The sequence below is a fragment of the Heliangelus exortis genome, chromosome 10 (assembly GCF_036169615.1).
Source record: "Heliangelus exortis chromosome 10, bHelExo1.hap1, whole genome shotgun sequence".
NCBI classification, from domain to species: domain Eukaryota; kingdom Metazoa; phylum Chordata; class Aves; order Apodiformes; family Trochilidae; genus Heliangelus; species Heliangelus exortis.
The window spans coordinates 21,482,078-21,501,217 of NC_092431.1; the positions used below are offsets into that span (position 1 = coordinate 21,482,078).

The following is a 19,140-nucleotide window of genomic DNA, read 5'->3' on the forward strand; positions in this document are numbered from 1 at the left end:
CCAGCTCCTCACCCAGCAGCTCTGCAGAGTAAGTGGCATCTTCTGGGAGAGATTCAAGCCTCAGTATTGCCTGGCTAATTACTAGAAAAGGAACAGCATTCAGTAGGATGTTTATTTTAAAAGGTTACTCAAAGAAAACCAGAAAAAACCCCACACAAAAACTAAACAAAAAACCCCATAACAAATCCAAGAAATGGCCAGGAATATTTGGTTTTATCTTTGAATGGGAAGGTGTCCAGACTAGGTATCAACAGTGTCAAAAAAACCTTCTTTCCTGGCTAGGTATTTCCTCTTGACAACACAAAGGATCCTCTCCTCCCAGCAGAAAAATACAAGTTCTGAAACCTTCTAGATAATTTTTTCTAACTGCAGAAACTGAAATGTCAGTACACACCAACCATCTCAGCTCTATTTTTTGAGAAGGTGCCTCTGCAGGGTAACTGTGGTTACAAAGCTTGAAACCTTATAGGGGTCTGTCCTGCACAGTTTCCTGAAATCCAACTCCTGATGAATTTGTGCCATTGTTTTCATTTCTGCAGAGTCAGTTTGCACGATTGACCTGTCTTACTAAAGTCTGGAAATGGAGTGTCACTTTTTAGTATTTCAAACATTAATTATAATTAAGATCAGCTCATTTCCAAGAAAATAAATAATTTCTTTGCCATGGAACCAGATGAATTACATGCATTGCAGCACAGTTAACTATTTTCAAGCAACATGACAATGAAAATCACTTATCATCAGAATGAAGAACAGTGCTACAGCTTCCTTTATTCCATCTGAAAATGCTTTTACATCCATTTGAGCACCCCCTGCTTTAAGGTTCCTGATTGCACACGAAGTGGTGAAGAGGCACGGGATGGGAAGCTGGATGGGATTATCAGCTCTCCAGTGGGGATGGGGAACCTCAGCAGAGAGACTCCCTGGGGCCCAGGGAAGGTACAATTCCCAATCATGACTGCAAGGGGAATGTGGATTAATCTCTGGGATAAAGAGTGGAGCCATGAAGGGGAAACCTCGCCGTGCTTCTTCCCCTCCAGACAAACCTGCCAGCTGCTCCAGAAACTGGTTTTTCCTTCAGCATCCATCACTGCTGAGCTGGGTATAAGGCACAAAGGTACACCCCACAAAGGATTAAAGAGAGAAGGCTCCTCTGAAAGTGGAAGGTTATTCTGGCTAAATCATCCTGAGCCTCAGGACTCTGAGTGACAAGAGAGAGAAGCACAGCTGGGGATCAGCAGCCAAACCACCCCATGCTCCACAGACATCCTGATTACTTCCAGATCAGATTCCAGAGGTGCAGCTGACTGCAGTGAAATCCTTTAACACAAAACACCACTGAATTTTGGGACCGAATGCAAAAGTCGGAGGTGTGGGAACAATCTTGGTTTTCCCAAGTTCAGCCTCCCGTGTTCATAAGTCAAAGCTCCAACAGAAGCTTGAATGTTGCCACCATGTCATTTAGTTCTTCTTTGTTTATTCATGTTTTAGAATGAGTTTCTAAGATGCTTCCATTACTTATACCAGCAGATACTGCTTTTAGACTAGCATCGTGTATATACTGGAAACCTTTTAGTGCAAATAATATTAATTTCTCATCTGGAGACATAATATAAAACAGGTTTTGATAAGTTTTGGGGTTTTTTTTTGTTTTTTTTTTTTTTTTGTCTAAGGATTTTCTACTTACAATCTAACTTTTAAACATCAAAACATTCTCACATATGAAACAAGATTTAAAAGAAAAAAAAACAAGCTAAGAGATTGGTGATAATATTTAAGAACCAGAACTGATTATCTAAAGGTTAGATTTTCTACGAAAGCATTGTCAAAAACAGGACTCAAAGCATCAAGGAAATATGATGTTAGGGTTAGTAATTGAGTCCATGTAGGGAATATTATTAAGGAATCATTGTATTGCTGCATTGTTCCCCATTTTCTAATCCTGCTCTTTGTGAATTAAGTACCAGGTCATATTCAGGGAACTGAGCTCAACTAAACCAATTCTAGCATCACCGGGACATTTTGGTGACACATTATACTGTTTGTATTCTATACATTGTTCCTCCTCACACTCTCCTGTTTACTATTTTTAAGTAAGGCACTCAGAGGCTTTTACTTGGACACAGGCATAATCCCTGTTCTGTAATTAGGATTTGTTTGAGTGGCAACAATTTCTCTATTTCCCACTGAGAAAAAGTTCAATCTGATTCAGATTTCTTAGCAAGCAAACTTTCTGAATGAGGTGATTCCCCCCATTTCTCTACCCCACCATCTGATTCATGCCCTCACCAAATGCCTCCAGCATCTTCTGTCTCCCAGACAAGTCAAACAGTTCTGCTGCTCCCTCCCCCCTTTGAGTCCCCGTGGACTGACAAAAAGAAAAAAAAAAAAACCAGCGTATTTTAGGCCCGTTTCCTATTTACCTGGAGTGGCATCTTCTGGGATGTCAAAGGAGTAGACAGGCTTGGAGAATTTGGGGATGTGGTCATTGACATCACTCACAGTGATGTTTATTCTCATGTCTGAGGACTGGAGCCCATCGTCAGCACGGACCAGCAGGGAGTACTTGGAGCGGCGCTCCCGGTCCAGGCGCCTGGTGGCTATCAGGTCCCCTGACTCGGGGTCAATGTGGAAGCTGTCATCCGCCCCGCTGATAATCGTGTATGTGACAAGGGCATTGGCTCCCTAAGCAAAACCAGAAGTGGTCAGACCAAGTTATTTGCCAGGAAAAACACATCGTTTTCAGTAAGACAAGAATCGTTCCCATAACCGCGCTTGGCCGATATTTTTCAGGAGGGTTTCCTTTCACAAACAGCCTCCCTGCCCCTTCCTCGCCCCAGTGCCCCAGTAAAGGTGCACGTGTACTGAGTTTTTATTTATGAGATGTGAAACGGTGAGATTGCCCAGATGCTTTTTGCTCCATTGCTCATAAAAGGATCCCATCCAGTTAATACCATCCAGCTTCGATACCCGTTTTAATCTCGAGCCACTGAGCAGTCTCACATCTTCCCTCTCAACAGGGATCAGTCCTTATTCTTCCTGCTTTGTGTTTAAAGGTTAAATTAAATCCCTGCTAGTAGGATCAGCTCAGCCTCTGCATGGGATGGAGGGAAGAGGAGCAGGAGGGAGGACCCAGGTGGCAGCTCCACCAGCCAGCAGAGGTGGCAAGAGCTGCAGCTCCTGGAGAAACTCAGGAGAGCTGTGCTTGCTTATTTCTTCTACTCTGAAGATAAACAGCTACAGTTTTTTGCTACAGGTATGAACCTTTCCAAAGTCCTAGTTTTTGTCTGTCAGACTCCTACCAGAAAATAAAAAGAACCTAAAGTTCATAGACACATTTGTACCATTCCTGAGGGTGTTCCAAGTGGTCCCCTCTGCAGCAGTAAGATTAAGTACGTCAATTAACAATCACAGCACAACTGACCAAGCTAACACAAAAAAGGTCAAAAATTGAATTCTCTTGAGGGGGTTGAGTTACCTTATTATTTGAAAGCAAGAATTGGTCATTGTTAACAAGTGTAATGCTATATTTTAATAACAACACAAACTTCTTTGCATGCTTATCTTGCTTTTTTAAGCCTCTCCTCAGCAGAAAGAATCAGTTCAAGTGAACGAAACAGTATGTTAACATTCTTATAACTGACTTTCCAACAGAAATGAATAAATCAAATTATATGTGGCTGTATTTGCCTGATGCATACAAGACTGCAATACCCCTCACTGGGCTGACTGGCCCACTGTTTAACATCAGTTGCTCAAAAGCTTTTGCTGGTTCCTCAGTAGCTGCTTGGCTGCAGCATCCTCACAGCAATGACTCTAAGTGGACAAAATGATTTTGCAAGCCAGTTCATGAAAGGAGCACACATTTCAACATTATTCCTTTGCCCTTTCTTTTTGGTGAAATACAATCTTCTTTAGGAAAGGATAATATTGATAAAAATAGTTCCAGCCACAGGGCAAGCAGGCATTATCAAAAGTTTTCTTGTTTCAGTTTTATTGCACACCTTGAAATGGGGCTGAACTACAATATCTCTGCATCTCTGCTTCAAAGGTAGTTTAGATCTCAAGCTGTGGCCTTAAATTGAAGGTCAATAAATCTTTACCACAAACTGGGCAGTCAAACACTTTTGTCAGATCCTTGAGTATGGTGTATGAGGAGACTGATAAGAAGACAACCTAAAACCAAAATGTAGAGGCTTTTTTTTTTTTTTTTGCCATTAAAGGGAAACATTAACTCAATATATACAAACCAGTGAGCAGCTCCAAGTAACCAGAGTATTTGTCTCACTTGCTCAGGTGTGTTTGCCCCTGTGTGACTCCAGAACACAGCTTTGTGAACAGGCCAAGTGCAGATTAAAACACGACCACCATGACTCCCACAAAGGGAATGGGTAAAAGCAATTATTGTCAGAAGAACATTTCTAGTACAGATATTCAAATATAAAACCATGCTGCTACCTCATCTGCATCCATAGCTGTCAGCTGCAGTATTTTGGATCCATCTCCCATATTCTCTTCTACAGTCAGATCAAGCATATCAGTGGGGAACACTGGTGGGTTGTCATTGATATCCTGAAGTGTTATTTCCACCTGTAAAAGCAGGAATCAGGAAAACTTTGTGAGCACTGAGAATTAGACACTGATTGGACCTGAACGTTACAAATCACATGGTTTTGAAAGAAATCAGGTAAACTGTTCTTAATCACATGAATTAGAGCATTCCCAAATCACACCAGCAACAAGAAAAGCCCCTCTGGATATTAAAATTTCACGTTGTTATAAAATACTCATAGGAAAGCCTCTAACATAAATAAAGTAAATTTGACTTGTTGATAGCAACTGATTTTAAATGGTCCTGGTCTAGTTTATATTGGAAAAGATCCACTGATGGACTGTCACTGTAATCCTCAAAGTCAGTCCCTGGAGGACAGCTGCCAAGTCCTGGAGCAGGAGATCATTCAAGCATTAAATTTTGCCTGACATAAAGATGAGGTGGTGTAAAATTCTCTCTGAAATGTTTATATATTGGCAACTGTGTTCTGAGGGAGGAAAAAACACCCTTGTGCTCTACGTTGCTTTTTAAAAAAAAAATCTGGTTTTCTCTCTCTCAAAGCTCTCCTCTGATTACAAAGACAAATGGTACTGTCCCACTAGCAGCTACTCTCCTACACCTAAATAAATGGTCTTTTCACCAATGCTATTGGTATGCTTCTCCAAGTAGCAATGATAATTCCTGAAACACTGTTGTATGTTCTTCACTCCTAGTTTTTCATAAGCAGGGTTGGTGCTCTGCTGATGGTAATTCAAAAAGCAGCAGAGCTCCCTTCTCCCTTTTTGCAGGTATGGATATTAAATGCAATATTAAAAAAAAAAAAGAAAGAAAGAATATTAAAAAAAAAAAGGAGAGAGGATACTGCTGGTTTATATTTATTACAAAAAAAAAAAAAAATTACTTGTTTTGGACCAAAATATTAGCCAGCCACCAAAGTCTGAAGACTCGCTAAGAGAAAACAGAGGAGCTGAAAGCTATCTGTCACTATGGCTCAGCAAGGAACAGAGAAAGGCAGATAGAATTCTTTGATTTCTACCATTTCTAGTCACCTGCCATAATATTTTTTGTTGTTGTTGTTGTGTTTTCACACAGGCCACCTGTGGCCAAGCAGCCCTTTGGTGACAGATCTGGGTGTCCCCTGGGCTCCCCTTGCTGTGTCCCAGGGTCATGGGCTTCCTGATACCCCCTCCCAAAGGATGTTCCATCTTTCTGTCCTCCCAAAGGCAACTCTTTCAGAAAGCCTGACATTTCCACCAGTGCTGGACCTCACGATGGAACAGATTTGGTGTGTAATACATAGCTGAGAAAGACTTGAGAAAAACCTTCACCTTTTCCTCAAAACAAAAGAGCCCATTAAGTTCTTATGCTAAAGGCCTCCTTGAAGAAAGTGTACATCCTGACCCAGTTTGTAGTGAAATAAATGTCCAAGTCTTCTGTTTAGGAGCTTATCCAAAATCTTTTGCTGAATTGAAAAATGAATGAAAAAACATTTGTGAAAACAAAGTTTCACTTTTTTAGAGGAAAGAAGCAATCCACTTAAATAATACCAGTACCCCAGGCAATTATTACTGAACAGGCTAGACAAGCTCCATGCTCAACATGAAAAGCTTAACAGGAGTTTTGTTCTGTAACAAGAAATTATTTGTCACCAAATTCACAGGATTTATGAGCTACAAAGGTATTTAAAATAAAACATTGCACTGAAATGGAACATATTATTTCTATCTTATCCTAACACCTTCTTCTACAAGCCAATGGCTCATCTGGCCAGAACCTATACCTCTGTTTTATTACATTTAGCAACATTTATTTTTCTTTTATTTCAAGGTGAGAAAGGCTTATAGACAGACCTCTTTTCTAAAGTTTTCCCGTTTATCAAATGGAAACGAGGGGGAAAAAGATGCCACAGGAAACTTGAATGAGCTCATGTGGCAGCAGCAAGTTCCCCCAGGAGTGCCCTAAGACACGGAGCAGTCCCTGCTTCCATGCTCATGCTCCATCAGAGATCTAGAGATAGAACAGGATCTAAGAAGAAAGGAACTCCCAGATGTCTCACACGTTCAGTTCTTCTTCAAACACTACAGCTTTTTGATTAAAGATCAAACAGAGGGGAAAGGCAACAGCTTTTCTTTCATTTTATCTGTTGTTGAGTCATTCTTCTCCCCTCTGCTCCCAGCCAGGATGCTCCCAGGAGATGCCATCTAATGATCCACAGGCAGCACTGCCACACATTGCCCTGAAGATTTTTGCTTATGCTTAAGCCCTTCCATGAGCCTTCACATAAAAAAAAAACAAAACCAAATCAAGCCTTCACATAAAAAAAAAAAACAAAAACCAACAAATCAAGGCGCTCGCTCTTCTCTGCTGAAGACTCTGGTGGTGTGTTACCAATTTTAACAGAAGGATTGCATTCCCCATCCCTCAGTAAATATTCTAAATAATCTCATTCGTGATGAGAAAAGAGAAAAAACTCAACTGGTAATTCCTCACATCCCTGTAACTAACTGAGGAATCTGGCCAGTACCAGTAAATCTTCTCCTGCCTCCATCACTTGGGCCTTTTTGTTCCTCCAGCAAATCCTGCTTTGCTGAGCCTGTGAAACACACACAGATGCACAGATTCCTTTTTTATTGGAGTGAGCAATCCTACTGGCTACTCAGAGCAGTGGAGTTCTGGTTATTACACTAAGTGTTTGCAGGACCAGTGCATGTGTGCTTCCTCCAAACTGAACTGAGCAGAAAGGTTATCAGAGTACAAGCAAGAAAAATGCATTTCCAGACTGGAGAAAAGTCCTTCTCTTTAAAAACTATATATAAAAAATATATATAAAACAATATTGATGCCCTAAAAAATCTCTAAAATAATGCTTCAACAATGAAAAACCCCTCCCAGGCCATCCTGAACTGCTTTCCCACCTTGCTCTAGCTAAATGACTGGGAAACAGTAAGCATAGGGGTGAAAAATAAATATGTTTTAAAATTACTTGAATGGTCAATAATAGTACAGTTCAGGAAGGTGGAAAACCTGAACTACAGACCATGAATATTTACAGTTTCCATGGCAAGACAAAAAACCCATTTTAAAAGAAAATGTCTTGGGACAAGACAACAGCTTCTGCTTCAACAAAGATTGAATGAGGTATCTGAATATTCCATTCTCCAGGAGGGAAACAATTGCAGTGAATCCTCGTACAATAAAAATCACATTATTCTACTGTGCTGCAGCCCAGCAAAACTGTTAAATAAAAATACAAAGTTGTTAAGGAACCCACTATTAACTGTGGGAAGATTGCATCTGGGGAGAAAAGGAGAAAAAAAAACTCAGCCAAAAAACTAACAAAAAAATAAACAACCAAAAAACCCATGAACAAACAAAAAAACCCACACGAAAAAACTGGGAAAAGGCACTGTTTGGGGGGGAAGAAAGGAAAAAAGAAATCAAGTTTTCAAGTTTGAATGTCTAGGGGCAGCAGCAGCCATTTGGTATTTGAGATGTGGGGTAACACCTCTGAAAAAAACCAGTGCAGTGAATATAACCCAGAGCCCTGGTACCTTCCAGGCAAAGCCCCCAGTTTTTGGTGATGGTGACAAGTGCTTGGGCAATAAACTGCCTGCTCCTGTCACCCCAGGGCAGGAAACACTGAGCCAGCAAAAGGCACCAGACTGAGCCCATCTAGGGTAGGAATTACAGCAAGAGGAATTACTACTGATCACCAGTCTTGAAACCACTTGGAAAATTAGGGCTCAGGGCATTTTTTCAACATTTCATTTTCACTATTAAACAAACAGGCAGGGAAACACAATTCATAAGATTTATAAGTAACAGTGGAATTTCCCAGGTAATTTTATTTTGTGGGCTCTAATTCAAGTATTTTAACACCACATAACTTCCCTGGAGTTAAAATTGTGCTGTAAAGCAGTTTAATATGGTGATCTGCTGTTTTGCAACCAACTCACTTTTACATTGATATTTTCTAAAAATGCTGGGGGATCAGAGTGCTTTCCAAACCTCAGTGATTTAACTGACACTACCAAAAAAAAAATAATCATAGAATAGTTTATGTTGGAAAGGACATTTAAAGGCCATCTAGTCCAACCCCCTGCAGGAAGCAGTGCCATCCTCCACTGGATCAGGCTGCTCAGAGCCCCATCCAGCCTGACCTGAAATGTTTCCAGGGATGGAGCTTCTGCCATCTTTCTGGGAAACCTCTTCCAGTGTTTCACCACTCTCATTGTAAAAAATTTCTTCCCTGTATCTAGTCTAAATCAGGTGTAAATCTGCTCACATCATCAGTTCAAACCAAAAGGATGTCAGTTCCTTGTGTTGTTTTTAACACTCATTTTAGTGCTGCAAGGAAAATGTGCCTTGATTTGTTTCTTCTTTCCCTTTCCCCCAAGTTTTTGGGTTTTTTGGTTTTGTTTGTTGGTTTTTGGAGGGGTTTTTTTTGGGGGGGGTTAAGGTGGCCACTGGGAGTTGCACTGCCTGGAGTCTTGATTAAATGTTTCACTGCATCCAGAACACTTCATCATGCAGCGTGGCCAAAATCTATTATGGCTTGCAAGTGAGTCATGCTTTAGCTATGCAAAGACCATAATAAAGAACATTTTACATAAAAATGCCAAAAAAGCTGGGTAATTTAACCTTGATTCTAAGTAGGTATGCAAGGGCTCTGCACCCAGCCTGTGCAGACAATAAGGCAGTGTCTGGAAACCTGGAGTTACCTGCTGTAGCTGCTTCCAGCAAAGCCCAGCTGATGCTGATGCTGCTGAAAAGAAATAAGTCTCTCAAAAAAAGGGGTGCAAACACCCCTTTTAGCAGAGATGCAGAATGAGTTACCCAGGGGCCCAGCAGCACCCAGGCAGAAGTCACCCAAAGGGAATTACCAGCCCGAGGGCAAACACAAGTGGCTGATGGATCGTGTCCCTCCTCATGCTGATGGGAAGAGAGGAATTAACACCAAGCAGAAATGAACTCCAGGAGGTGCTGCTTGCAGCAGTTCCTCCTTGCATGCACAGCACCAACCCCACAGGGACCCCAGGACCATCCTGAGGTGGCCCCTGAGGACACAGGTGCTGAGCCCTGGTGCTCAGCCCCACCACTCACCAGGAGCAAAGATGCTCTCTGGGCTCTCCAGGCTCACTCACTGCAACCAAAGGAATCCTCTCAGGTCCAGCCAAGCAAAGGTTTGTCACAGAGGTGTGTGTCACACACCCCAAGGGACAGGGAAAGGAAGGGCTGGACTCTTGAGAAAGGGCAAGCAAAGCAAACAGCTGCAGATTCCAATCCCTCGTTGCTCAGGTGCATTACAGGCCCTGGCAGCATTCCTCTAGCAAACCCAACTTCTCCCCAGCCAGCAGAAGGCCAGTAGCCAGGACAGGACATTGGGACCTTGACTTCCAGCCCTGAAACACCTGAAAAGGCTCATTAAGGATGGGGTGCAGTAAGGACGAGTGGGGCTTTGGGGTCTGACTCCATTGCTGGCAAAGCCAAACAGGGAAAAAAAAAAAAAAAAAAGGTTTTTCTAAAGGCACATTGCCATTCCTGCTCTTTGTGAAACCCATATTTTTAATTGTTGAAGTGCTACATCATTTACTGCTCTCTCAAAGGAGGCCCGGTCTCACACACAACAGAGGGAATTCAGACTGGGTTAAGGAATGCACCACTCAAACCCTGCTTAATTCAGAAAGTAACAACACTGATTTTCAAAATACACATCAAAAAATACATCCTCGTGTATGTGGAAACCCAATAAAATCCGACTGCACAATCAATGCAAGCTTAACAAAGTGGTACAAGGAATAAAAATGATAAGAAATGCCTCAGGCAGTCCTGTGGGTTTTTTTCCCCTCTTCACCACCAAACCCATAATGAAACACAGGTTATTTTGTCAGTACTGGTAAACGAGTAACACGTGTAGCTCAGTTAATATTCACGCAGTCTAAAACAAGAGCTTGAGTGTTGGAATAAGTTATTTTGAACTCTGCTTCAACAGGGCACCCCAATACACTAGGACCTTCCCCACGTCTGCCCAGAAATAGCAGCCCAGTGGAGCTGGGCTGGCAGCAAGGCCCAGGAGCTGCTCTAAGTGCATCTGATGTGTGTGTGTGCAGGTGCTCAGAGCAAAGCTGAGGTTGCTGTGTCTGTCCCTCTGCTCAGAGCAGGCAGAGGGATGTGGCAGAGCTGTTCTGAGCTGATGCCCCTGGCCCAGCCCTTGGAAGCAGAAGCAGGAGCACAGCTTCATTGCTTGGTTATAAAACCTGCTCCAGATACCTGCAAACACCTGGCAAACACTTGCTGGTCAGGCTTTTCTTTTTGGTTTGGGTTTTTCCTTTTTTTGTGTGTGTCTGTGTTAAATACACACGACGTTATACACTTGGGAACCATTTGGTTTATAACTTTGTGTTTAATTAAATGAGGTCTGCTGCCACGTAATCAGAAATGGATTGAATTGGGAAGAACATTTCTATCTATGCCAGGAAAAAAAAATGCATAGAGATGGAAAAAGTAAGAAGTAGCAGTTCAAGGATGGGAATGTCACACCTTTAAATTAAACAAATCACCTAATTAAACTTCCAGGTGTGACATTCAAGCCACATGACAGAGAGAACACTGCAGCTCTCCTGATGGGGCACTCCATGGCTGACACCACCTGCTCCCAAAGGACATGAGGAAAACGTGGGTTTCTTGTGGAGAGTCCTAAGAAAGCCTTGATTACCCAGTCAGAAATATCACCAGGAGCTGGGAATTACAGTACAAACACAGATGTTCAGAGGCCAGCTGGGCCACTTCAGATGCAGAATGACCAAGCCAAAGCCTCCCTTCAATCAAGTCAAAACTAACTGTGAGTTTTTAGATAAACTTAGTAAACTTTAAAGGGAAAAGAAATAAAATAAATATGCTGGCATTTCTGCATATCTTAATTTTAGTGTGGCAGGAGGCAGGAATACCACAAGAGAACAGTTCTCATGGTATTTCTAGCACAAGTGAAACCAAAGTGACTTTTCTTGCTCAGGTCCCTGTCTGATGTCCTGACTAAAGCAACTCATCTGTCCCTTCCATTATAGCAGTTGAGGCTTTTCAGTTGTTATCCTGGTCATGCCAAACCTTTGATCCTTTCAAAGTTCACCACCACTGGTCATTTAGTACAAGCCTTGGGATTTTTTTAAAATGTAAAGAAAAAAATCCAACAATGCTGAGAATCACTGGTTTCCTTTTGAGGAGAATACACACAGGAAGAAAAAAAATATCAGAATGATTGTTCAAATGTAACCATAAAAGATTCAGAAGTTCTTCAAAGGGTTTAAGCACCCTTGAATACACAACTAAAAGATACAATTAATTCTCTGGGAGATGGAACCAAAGCTCAGTTGCTTGGCATTCATCCTTTGCTTTGCTGCTCCATTCCCCAGAGTTGATAAAGCATCTCATGTCTTCAATAAGGTGCTCGTGCTGTGGCTTGTGATTTTTAAGAAACATTTTTCTGTGTGATCTTGTAGGTTGAACTGCATCAGCATCAGTCTTACTGGTTTTAACTGAATCAAGTAGTTCTGTGCACTGGATGTGCAAACTGGCCCACTATTCATGTGGAACAGATTAGAGGATTCACTGTATTAGCAAAATTGAAGCTTTTTGATAGTTCTGTAAACAATTGAGAAAGAAGTATTTTAAGGATGGAAATGGAATAGTTTGCCATGAAATTATATTATAATAAAGCGTAGGAGAACAGAAACAGAGGGTAAGCAAAAAAAAAATAATATTAAAGCAAAGAAAGTCATATATTGACTCCCAGTAAGAAAATTGCAGTAACAACCCTGGATATCATTGGAGAGGTCAAGAGCATCCTTTGATGCTCTTAGAATCATAGAGCCACAGGATGGTTTGTGTTGGAAGGGACCTTCAAGATGATCCAGTTGGGCAGGGAAACCTCTCACTGGATGCTGGCACTGCCTGTTGGAAGCAAGGCTGGCCAACATGTGCTCCTGCCCCTCCTGCACTGCAGTTTCTGCACTTCCAACTGCATCTTGCCCCCAGATGTCTGGCACACTAGGTATGACACAGAGCTTCAGGGAACAAGGCAAAGCCAACTCCTTTCATTTCCCCCAGGATCTGCAGGCTTTGGACAGCAGTACCTTTCATCTAGAGCAGCAGCAAAGCCACAATTGAAGCCTGGGATAATTACACTCTATGTCAGCTTTGAAACTTTGCCCACCGTAGCCCTTAGAGAAAAACAAGAAAATGAAAAATAAAAAAAGTCTTGCAGAGAAAAAAACCCAACAAACTTACAAAGCTCTGCAAAGGGGCTCTGCAAGCCCACCCCATGGCACAGCATGGACACAACCAAGCAGAGGTGAGCACCTCACCCCACGGAGGTGCCCAACTGGGCAGAGTTTTGGGGTCTCGGGCATCCTGGACATCCCCACAACCCAGGAGACAGAACCTACACACCAGGGCCTTGGAAGCCCTGTTGGCACCTCTGGTAAATCCATCCCTGCTGCCACAGCTTCTGCCCATTTCTCTGTTTGAGGCTGATGAGCATGTACTTAATGAACAGAAGAAATGCAAATAGGAATCCTCAATCAATCAGTTTTCTAAAACTGACAGGTAATTACCTGAAGCAGTTTGACACATATGAAGACATCCTTGTTCCCTTAATGTTAGACTAAAGTGTTTTCCTGCATCTCTAGCAGCCCCTGGTAAAACACCCTGGATGTCAGATCAGCATCAGCAAGCAGCTCGTGTCACAGATTATCATGAGTTCCTTTGCATGGAAGTGTATTGAGAATTTGGAAGTAGCTCCAAAATCATATTTATCTTCTGTATTCCAGTAAGAGCTTGATGACCTTTACAACTTAGTTCTTAGGCTTACTAAATAGTAATAATTTCATAATTTGCAGATTTAGGAAGTGTGTACAAACCATGATTTTTAGTATTTGCAGCTCTTTAACTTAACACACAACTACATAACAAAGCTGAACTAAGAAAATCATCACAGGAAGCATTTCAGATTCTGCACTGATTTTTATACTGTACAGTCACTGACCTCACTGGTACTTCCTAATTAACCTTTCTGTCCCACACTTACTTTATATCATAGTAGCTTATAAAATTTGCTAATTTATGTACAAGGACATCTCCGCTCCACTTATTTTTTTGTACATTTATGTGTGCATCTTAAGAGTTACTCTATTAACACCACAAATGTGATAACCAGTTTGATAAATAATATAATTTGACTACACAGAAACAGAGCAGCACTTTAATTTTTTTCTTCCAAACTCGAGCTTATTTCCTAGTATTGAAAGCATAATTAAATTACTTTTAAATTCCTGCCTGTGTAAACCCTATTGACTTCACTAACTTTGCCAGAAAGTGGTCCATTCTGTTAGTCATCTGCTACAAAACAGAAAACAGCAACCATGTACTAAAATAAGGCCAACTAAAAAGATTTATTTTACTCTTTCCACATGCCCCTTTCAAATTGTGTAACTGTACAATGGCTTTGATACCATCTTGTTTCTCTGAACTATGACTAAGAAAAGGTGACTAAGTATTTCAATTGAATTGTTGTTTGGTTTTTTTTCCTGTGGGCATAAAAAAAAATATTTGTACAACTTTAAGCACCACAGCAACAAATGTTGTGTGTCTTGTTTGACATAGGGCCAGGGAAGCCTTAACAAGTGTAACCTCTGTAACTGTTACAGAGCTGATGCTCAAGAGCAAAGACCAAGCTGTCAATGCATTTGCTACCAGGTACAGCCTTAAAACCAGACCCTCTTAGCAGACCCTATTGGAAAATACACCTGTACTTACAGGGTGCTGTTTAAAAACAAATTAAAAAAAAAGAAGTAAATTTAATTCCTAACAATTTATCAGTGCACATCTTAAAAATGTGACCCAACAACTGCTGAGCTACGCCCTAGAAAAAGGCAACTGGAAGAACTGATATGGAAACAGCTTTAAAGCATGAAGAGAGAGAACAAAGTGGTCTGTGTGTCTAGAAATCAGAGGATTTAACCAGCAGCAAAGTCAGCTCGGGTCAGCATCAGGAGGAAATGCTGCAGTGCTGGAAAGGAGCAGAAGTGATGGAAAAGCCTGGAAAGGAGCAGGAGAAGCCACTGCCACAACAGCAAGGGCACACTAGGTCCTGCCTCCAGCCTGGAAGGTTCCATCCAGTCCTTTCTCCAGTGATATCAGAGCAGTTCAGGAACTTGTTCAGTGAACAGTTCTGCCCATGAGCTGGTAGGACCAACCTGAGAGTGGGGAATGGCAACCAAAAGGAAGCTTCCAACTGGAGCCTGGCACCACCCATGGCATGCAGGATCCTTGACTGTATCCCTCTCAAATATCACACAGCACAAGCTTTTATTCAGGGGTATTTCAGTGTCAACACCACCTTAGCACTATCACCAACAAAGGTCAAGACTTCATCCAAAACCCATCTGCCTTCGATTTGCTCTTCCTGCTGCTCTGCACATCACCACCACAACTACAAACAGAAGTATTTGGCTCCATGCCTTGCCCTTTTATTACTTTACTATGCTTCACTGCCAACCCTTATGGCAACAGAACTTGCAAAGTCATGGACTCTTATAAAAATCTTAGAATACCCAAAACCCTGTACAGTGAGGTTCCCCATATTTTTGGACACCATGGAGTTTCCAGGTATTGTTTTTGTTCTCATTTTGTATTGAATAAAATAGCCAGAAATATGAGTCAACAATAATAATTTGTAGATTATTATTTTATTGGTTTTTTCAGTCTTGGGTACTTCCTCTCAGCTTTCCCCAGTGACACTGCTCTGATGATTTTATTCATCCTGCAGACTCCTTGAGGCAGAAGCACTCCGTGCTGCATACTCCTAGGATGAGTTTACAGAAGAAAGTAGAATACTGATTTGTGATCCTTGTGGCACACACTGAACACAGCTTAATCATTTAACCTAAGCAGTGTAAAGGCTGAGGAGAGCATTTTTCCCAGCATGGCACCTGCACCAGCTCCTTGCATGCTCAGAAGCACACGAGGTGATGCTGACAGTGAGCTGCCTGCAATGGCCTGCATAGTGTAAAGGTGATGGGAATAATAATAATAATAATAATAATAATAACAGATTAACAGATTATAAGTGAGTCAGAGTCGAAGAATAAACTAGGTCAAAAGCAATCAGCAATGCAATTTGAAAGTTTTCCTTTAAAGTATTCCCAGTGCTGCACAATGAAGACTGCCTTGCACCGTGCTTGCCAGTCACTCAGTTTCTGTGCCATATGGTGTTTACTTTCTAAAAACTGCATTTTACTTGCCCAAAACCTGGATTTCATAGCAAGATTTTTTTTTTTTTTGAGGGGAGTCTAATCCTTCTGCACACAATTACTTAAAGTGCTTCTAAATAAATAAGAAAAATCCAACAGAGAGATCGCTAAGAATTTCTGTATTACTCACATTTGTTATTCAAGTTAAACTTGAGTAACAAGAAACAAACCATTTCATAAGAAGAAGAAGTCAAACCTCAAATAGGTGAAAACTATTTGGAGAACAGTGGCAGAGGAATTTTTGCAGTGAAACCCCCCAGGCAACTGTGCTGGTGGTTCTGGGGAAGGCAGAACACTGCTGCAGGGATGCTGGCTGAGAGGGTCCCCTCATCAGGACCCACAAGCACTGCCCTTTTTTACTGCAAACACTCAGACCCTAAGAGCAGACAGTGCTTTTCCTTTTTCCCCTGCAGGAAAAGCCATCTCCTCAGTAGCATTGCTGCTTTTCCAGCAGACATAAAGAGCCCACAGGCAGTGCATGTGCATCTTTTCCTGCTCACCTACCCCTTTTATCTTGGTCATTGCAACAAAATTAGTGTTTATCCTTGTTGGTTTTTTGAAAGATGATTTATTCCAGCACTGAGAACTGATCATCCCCACCACTTGAAATGATCTCAGAGGAAAGTGCAGTAGGTAAATGCTGCCACCTACACACTGCCAGCTGAAGGCTTTTATGCCAGGCCTGCCCATAAGAAGTCAGGGAAAAAAATACCCCAGTGTAGTGTTCTTAACAGGCTCTTGATTATGCTGAAACCACTGTTATGGGAAGAAAAAATGTCCTGTAAAAAAAGGTACACATTACCTAAATCTGTAAACAAGAAGCATACATAAAGTTTGAAATTGTTACTACTGTGTCAAAAAACATCTTGTCATTGAATTATCACTTTCTTTTCCCGACCTATACACACAGATTACATTCTGCAATATCTCAGCTGTCAATTAGACATTTATATGACACAATATATTTTAAAATAACATTTCATACAGCAGCTGTGTTTACAGAAGGAAATATTTTTATAGGGTTCTTTGTGACAAATGTCTCCCATTTCTGTAAGTCTGTCCTTCATGCTAATTACCCCCATCACTTCCCTAATGAAATCTGTCCCTGGTAGACAGATTATCATCAGTAGAACAGTATTCATCTATTTTGGCACACCATATGTAAAGGACATTAGGATTTCAAGCTTCAGTTGTAACCACAACAAAACAATCACAAAAATGCAAAAATTCCAACTTACTGCTTTACCCAAAATTGAAATAGCTAAAGCTATTTTAAGTAACAGAGTACATGATGGAAGAGGCCCTCTTCCATTTCTCATCAAAGAAACAGAGGCTAAAATACAATTAAAAAAGAATAATTAAATACTATCTCAGCTTTGGTTTTCCTTTCTTTGGGGGTTGAAAGCTATTTGCTGTCTTTACCTAAGGCATCTATCCATACCTGCATGGATTTTCAAAACACATTTTTTAAAAGCAAATATTGACACTATGGAGTTAAAGTTATAATCTTCATGTTGGGATAACGCCCTTATAGAATATTAACCAAACCCTGACCACAAAAGGTCAGAGATCTCCCACCTCAGACTTCACAGACTTTGAGAAACTTGACTTTAGCCGAATAAAACCTGTGGCTCACTCAGCCTTGACTTAACAGTAATGCCTTCCAAATGTGCATTATTTATTTATCCCTATTCTGACCTCCTCGGGTAACATCTCCTCCTCCGTGGAGTGGTGTCAGTATATGAATATTTTAGCAACCCCTGGTGTCTTTTACATTCAAGAAGATGCTCAGAGAAAAGCAGAGACAAAAACTTAACTGCTTTCTCTCCACATTTTTGCAATGATGCCTTTCTGTCTTAGCCCCACACAGTGCTGCCCAGGGCAAAACCCTTTCTCTATACACACTGTGCAGCAGCTGAAGAATTCTAAATGAAAACCAAAATACTTTCCTGCATGAAGCTTTCATTATTAACAGAATTACAACTGAAAAAGATTCAAAATGAACACGGGGGCCGAAAAACCACTGCCCTTCCTGACCCTGTGAAACACATCCTCATAACTGAAAAAAAGGGATGCACATCAAGGCAGCAACAGGGGATAAGAAGCAAATGTGAAATCTCAGCTCAGAATTGGTTTTGGACTCCTTGTCCCTGCCAGAAGAATGCAATGCCCTGGGCTGCAGAGAAAGCATCTGCCTTAACAGGCCACCAGAATATCTGGGGCAGGTATGTGCTAGAGAAAGATCCATGGCTGGAAGCAAGCCATTGCTTCTTGTCCAGTCCACTGGGAAAGAGAAAAAAAAGGGGAAAAAAAATAGTAAATCATGTACCTTTTTTGTTGTTGTTGTTTAAACCTACCTAGTGTGTTCATAGGACTAACAGATATTAGTAAGTTAAGATATTAGTTAGTAAAGGTAAGCTATCATACAAAAATTCCTCCCATTGATAGCAGTTCATTTGAAAATCCCTTAATTTGTTTTCCAGCTCAGAATACATTTGTTCCTGTTTTGGGGCACTGCAGCTTGGATTGCTATTTGTTAATCATACTCTATTTCAGCTTGGCCTAAAATTTGGGTACGTCTGAGTTATTCAACCCTGCTAGGATTAACAGTCCTAAAAACAATGCCAAGTTCTCCTGTCCTGCATTACAAACACAATAAAACCAGGCTGGAAAAAGCTGGAAATCAAGTAGTTGGTTCATCCCCATGCCCAAAGAGAGGATCAACTGTACCTGTGGTATCCAAGAGAGGCACTTTTTAACCACTCTATGAAATGTACACTAAAAAGTATTTTTAAAAGTATTTTTAAAGTATTTTTTAAATTCCCTGGACATGCCTTACGAGGCATTTCTAACTTCATTATTAAAAAGCTCTCCAAGTGACAAAGCAATCCCTCTCCTGATGCAGCACGCCAAAAATAGCTATTTTTGTTGTCCAATAAAGAGATGGGACTGCAGAGAAGGAAACTCTGGTCAGGTTGTGCCTCTGCCACTGCCTTCCTGCCTTTGAGCTGCCTGTCCTGGTACCTACCAGCTCAGGGATGATCACACCTGGGTCACACCAAAGGTTCACCTCCACAGCCCTGCAACAGCCCAGCTTCAGTACTTATTTGTGAAATGTGGGATTCATGAAAAGCATGTACAGAAAAATTTTCTTACATAAAATGTCGTTTATTGCTGGGATTTTGTCCCTGTCCTGTTCCCTACCCTCACCATCCCACTTAGGGCTGAAAAATCAAGTCTAAGCCCATGAAATTAAAAAAGCCCAGGGACATGTACAATTCC

The 19,140-nt window shown here is 41.3% G+C and overlaps 1 protein-coding gene across 1 annotated transcript in view; it reads right to left on the minus strand.

Moving 5' to 3' along the window:
• The window catches only part of FAT4 (FAT atypical cadherin 4), a 108,716-nt gene that overhangs the window by 53,444 nt on the left and 36,132 nt on the right, over positions 1 to 19,140 (minus strand). The window contains exons 2-3 of the mRNA XM_071753875.1: positions 4,459 to 4,590; positions 2,424 to 2,685 (exon numbers count right to left, since the gene is read on the minus strand). Of these exons, the coding sequence (XP_071609976.1) occupies positions 2,424 to 2,685; positions 4,459 to 4,590 (394 nt within the window). The remainder of the gene's footprint in view (positions 1 to 2,423; positions 2,686 to 4,458; positions 4,591 to 19,140) is intronic.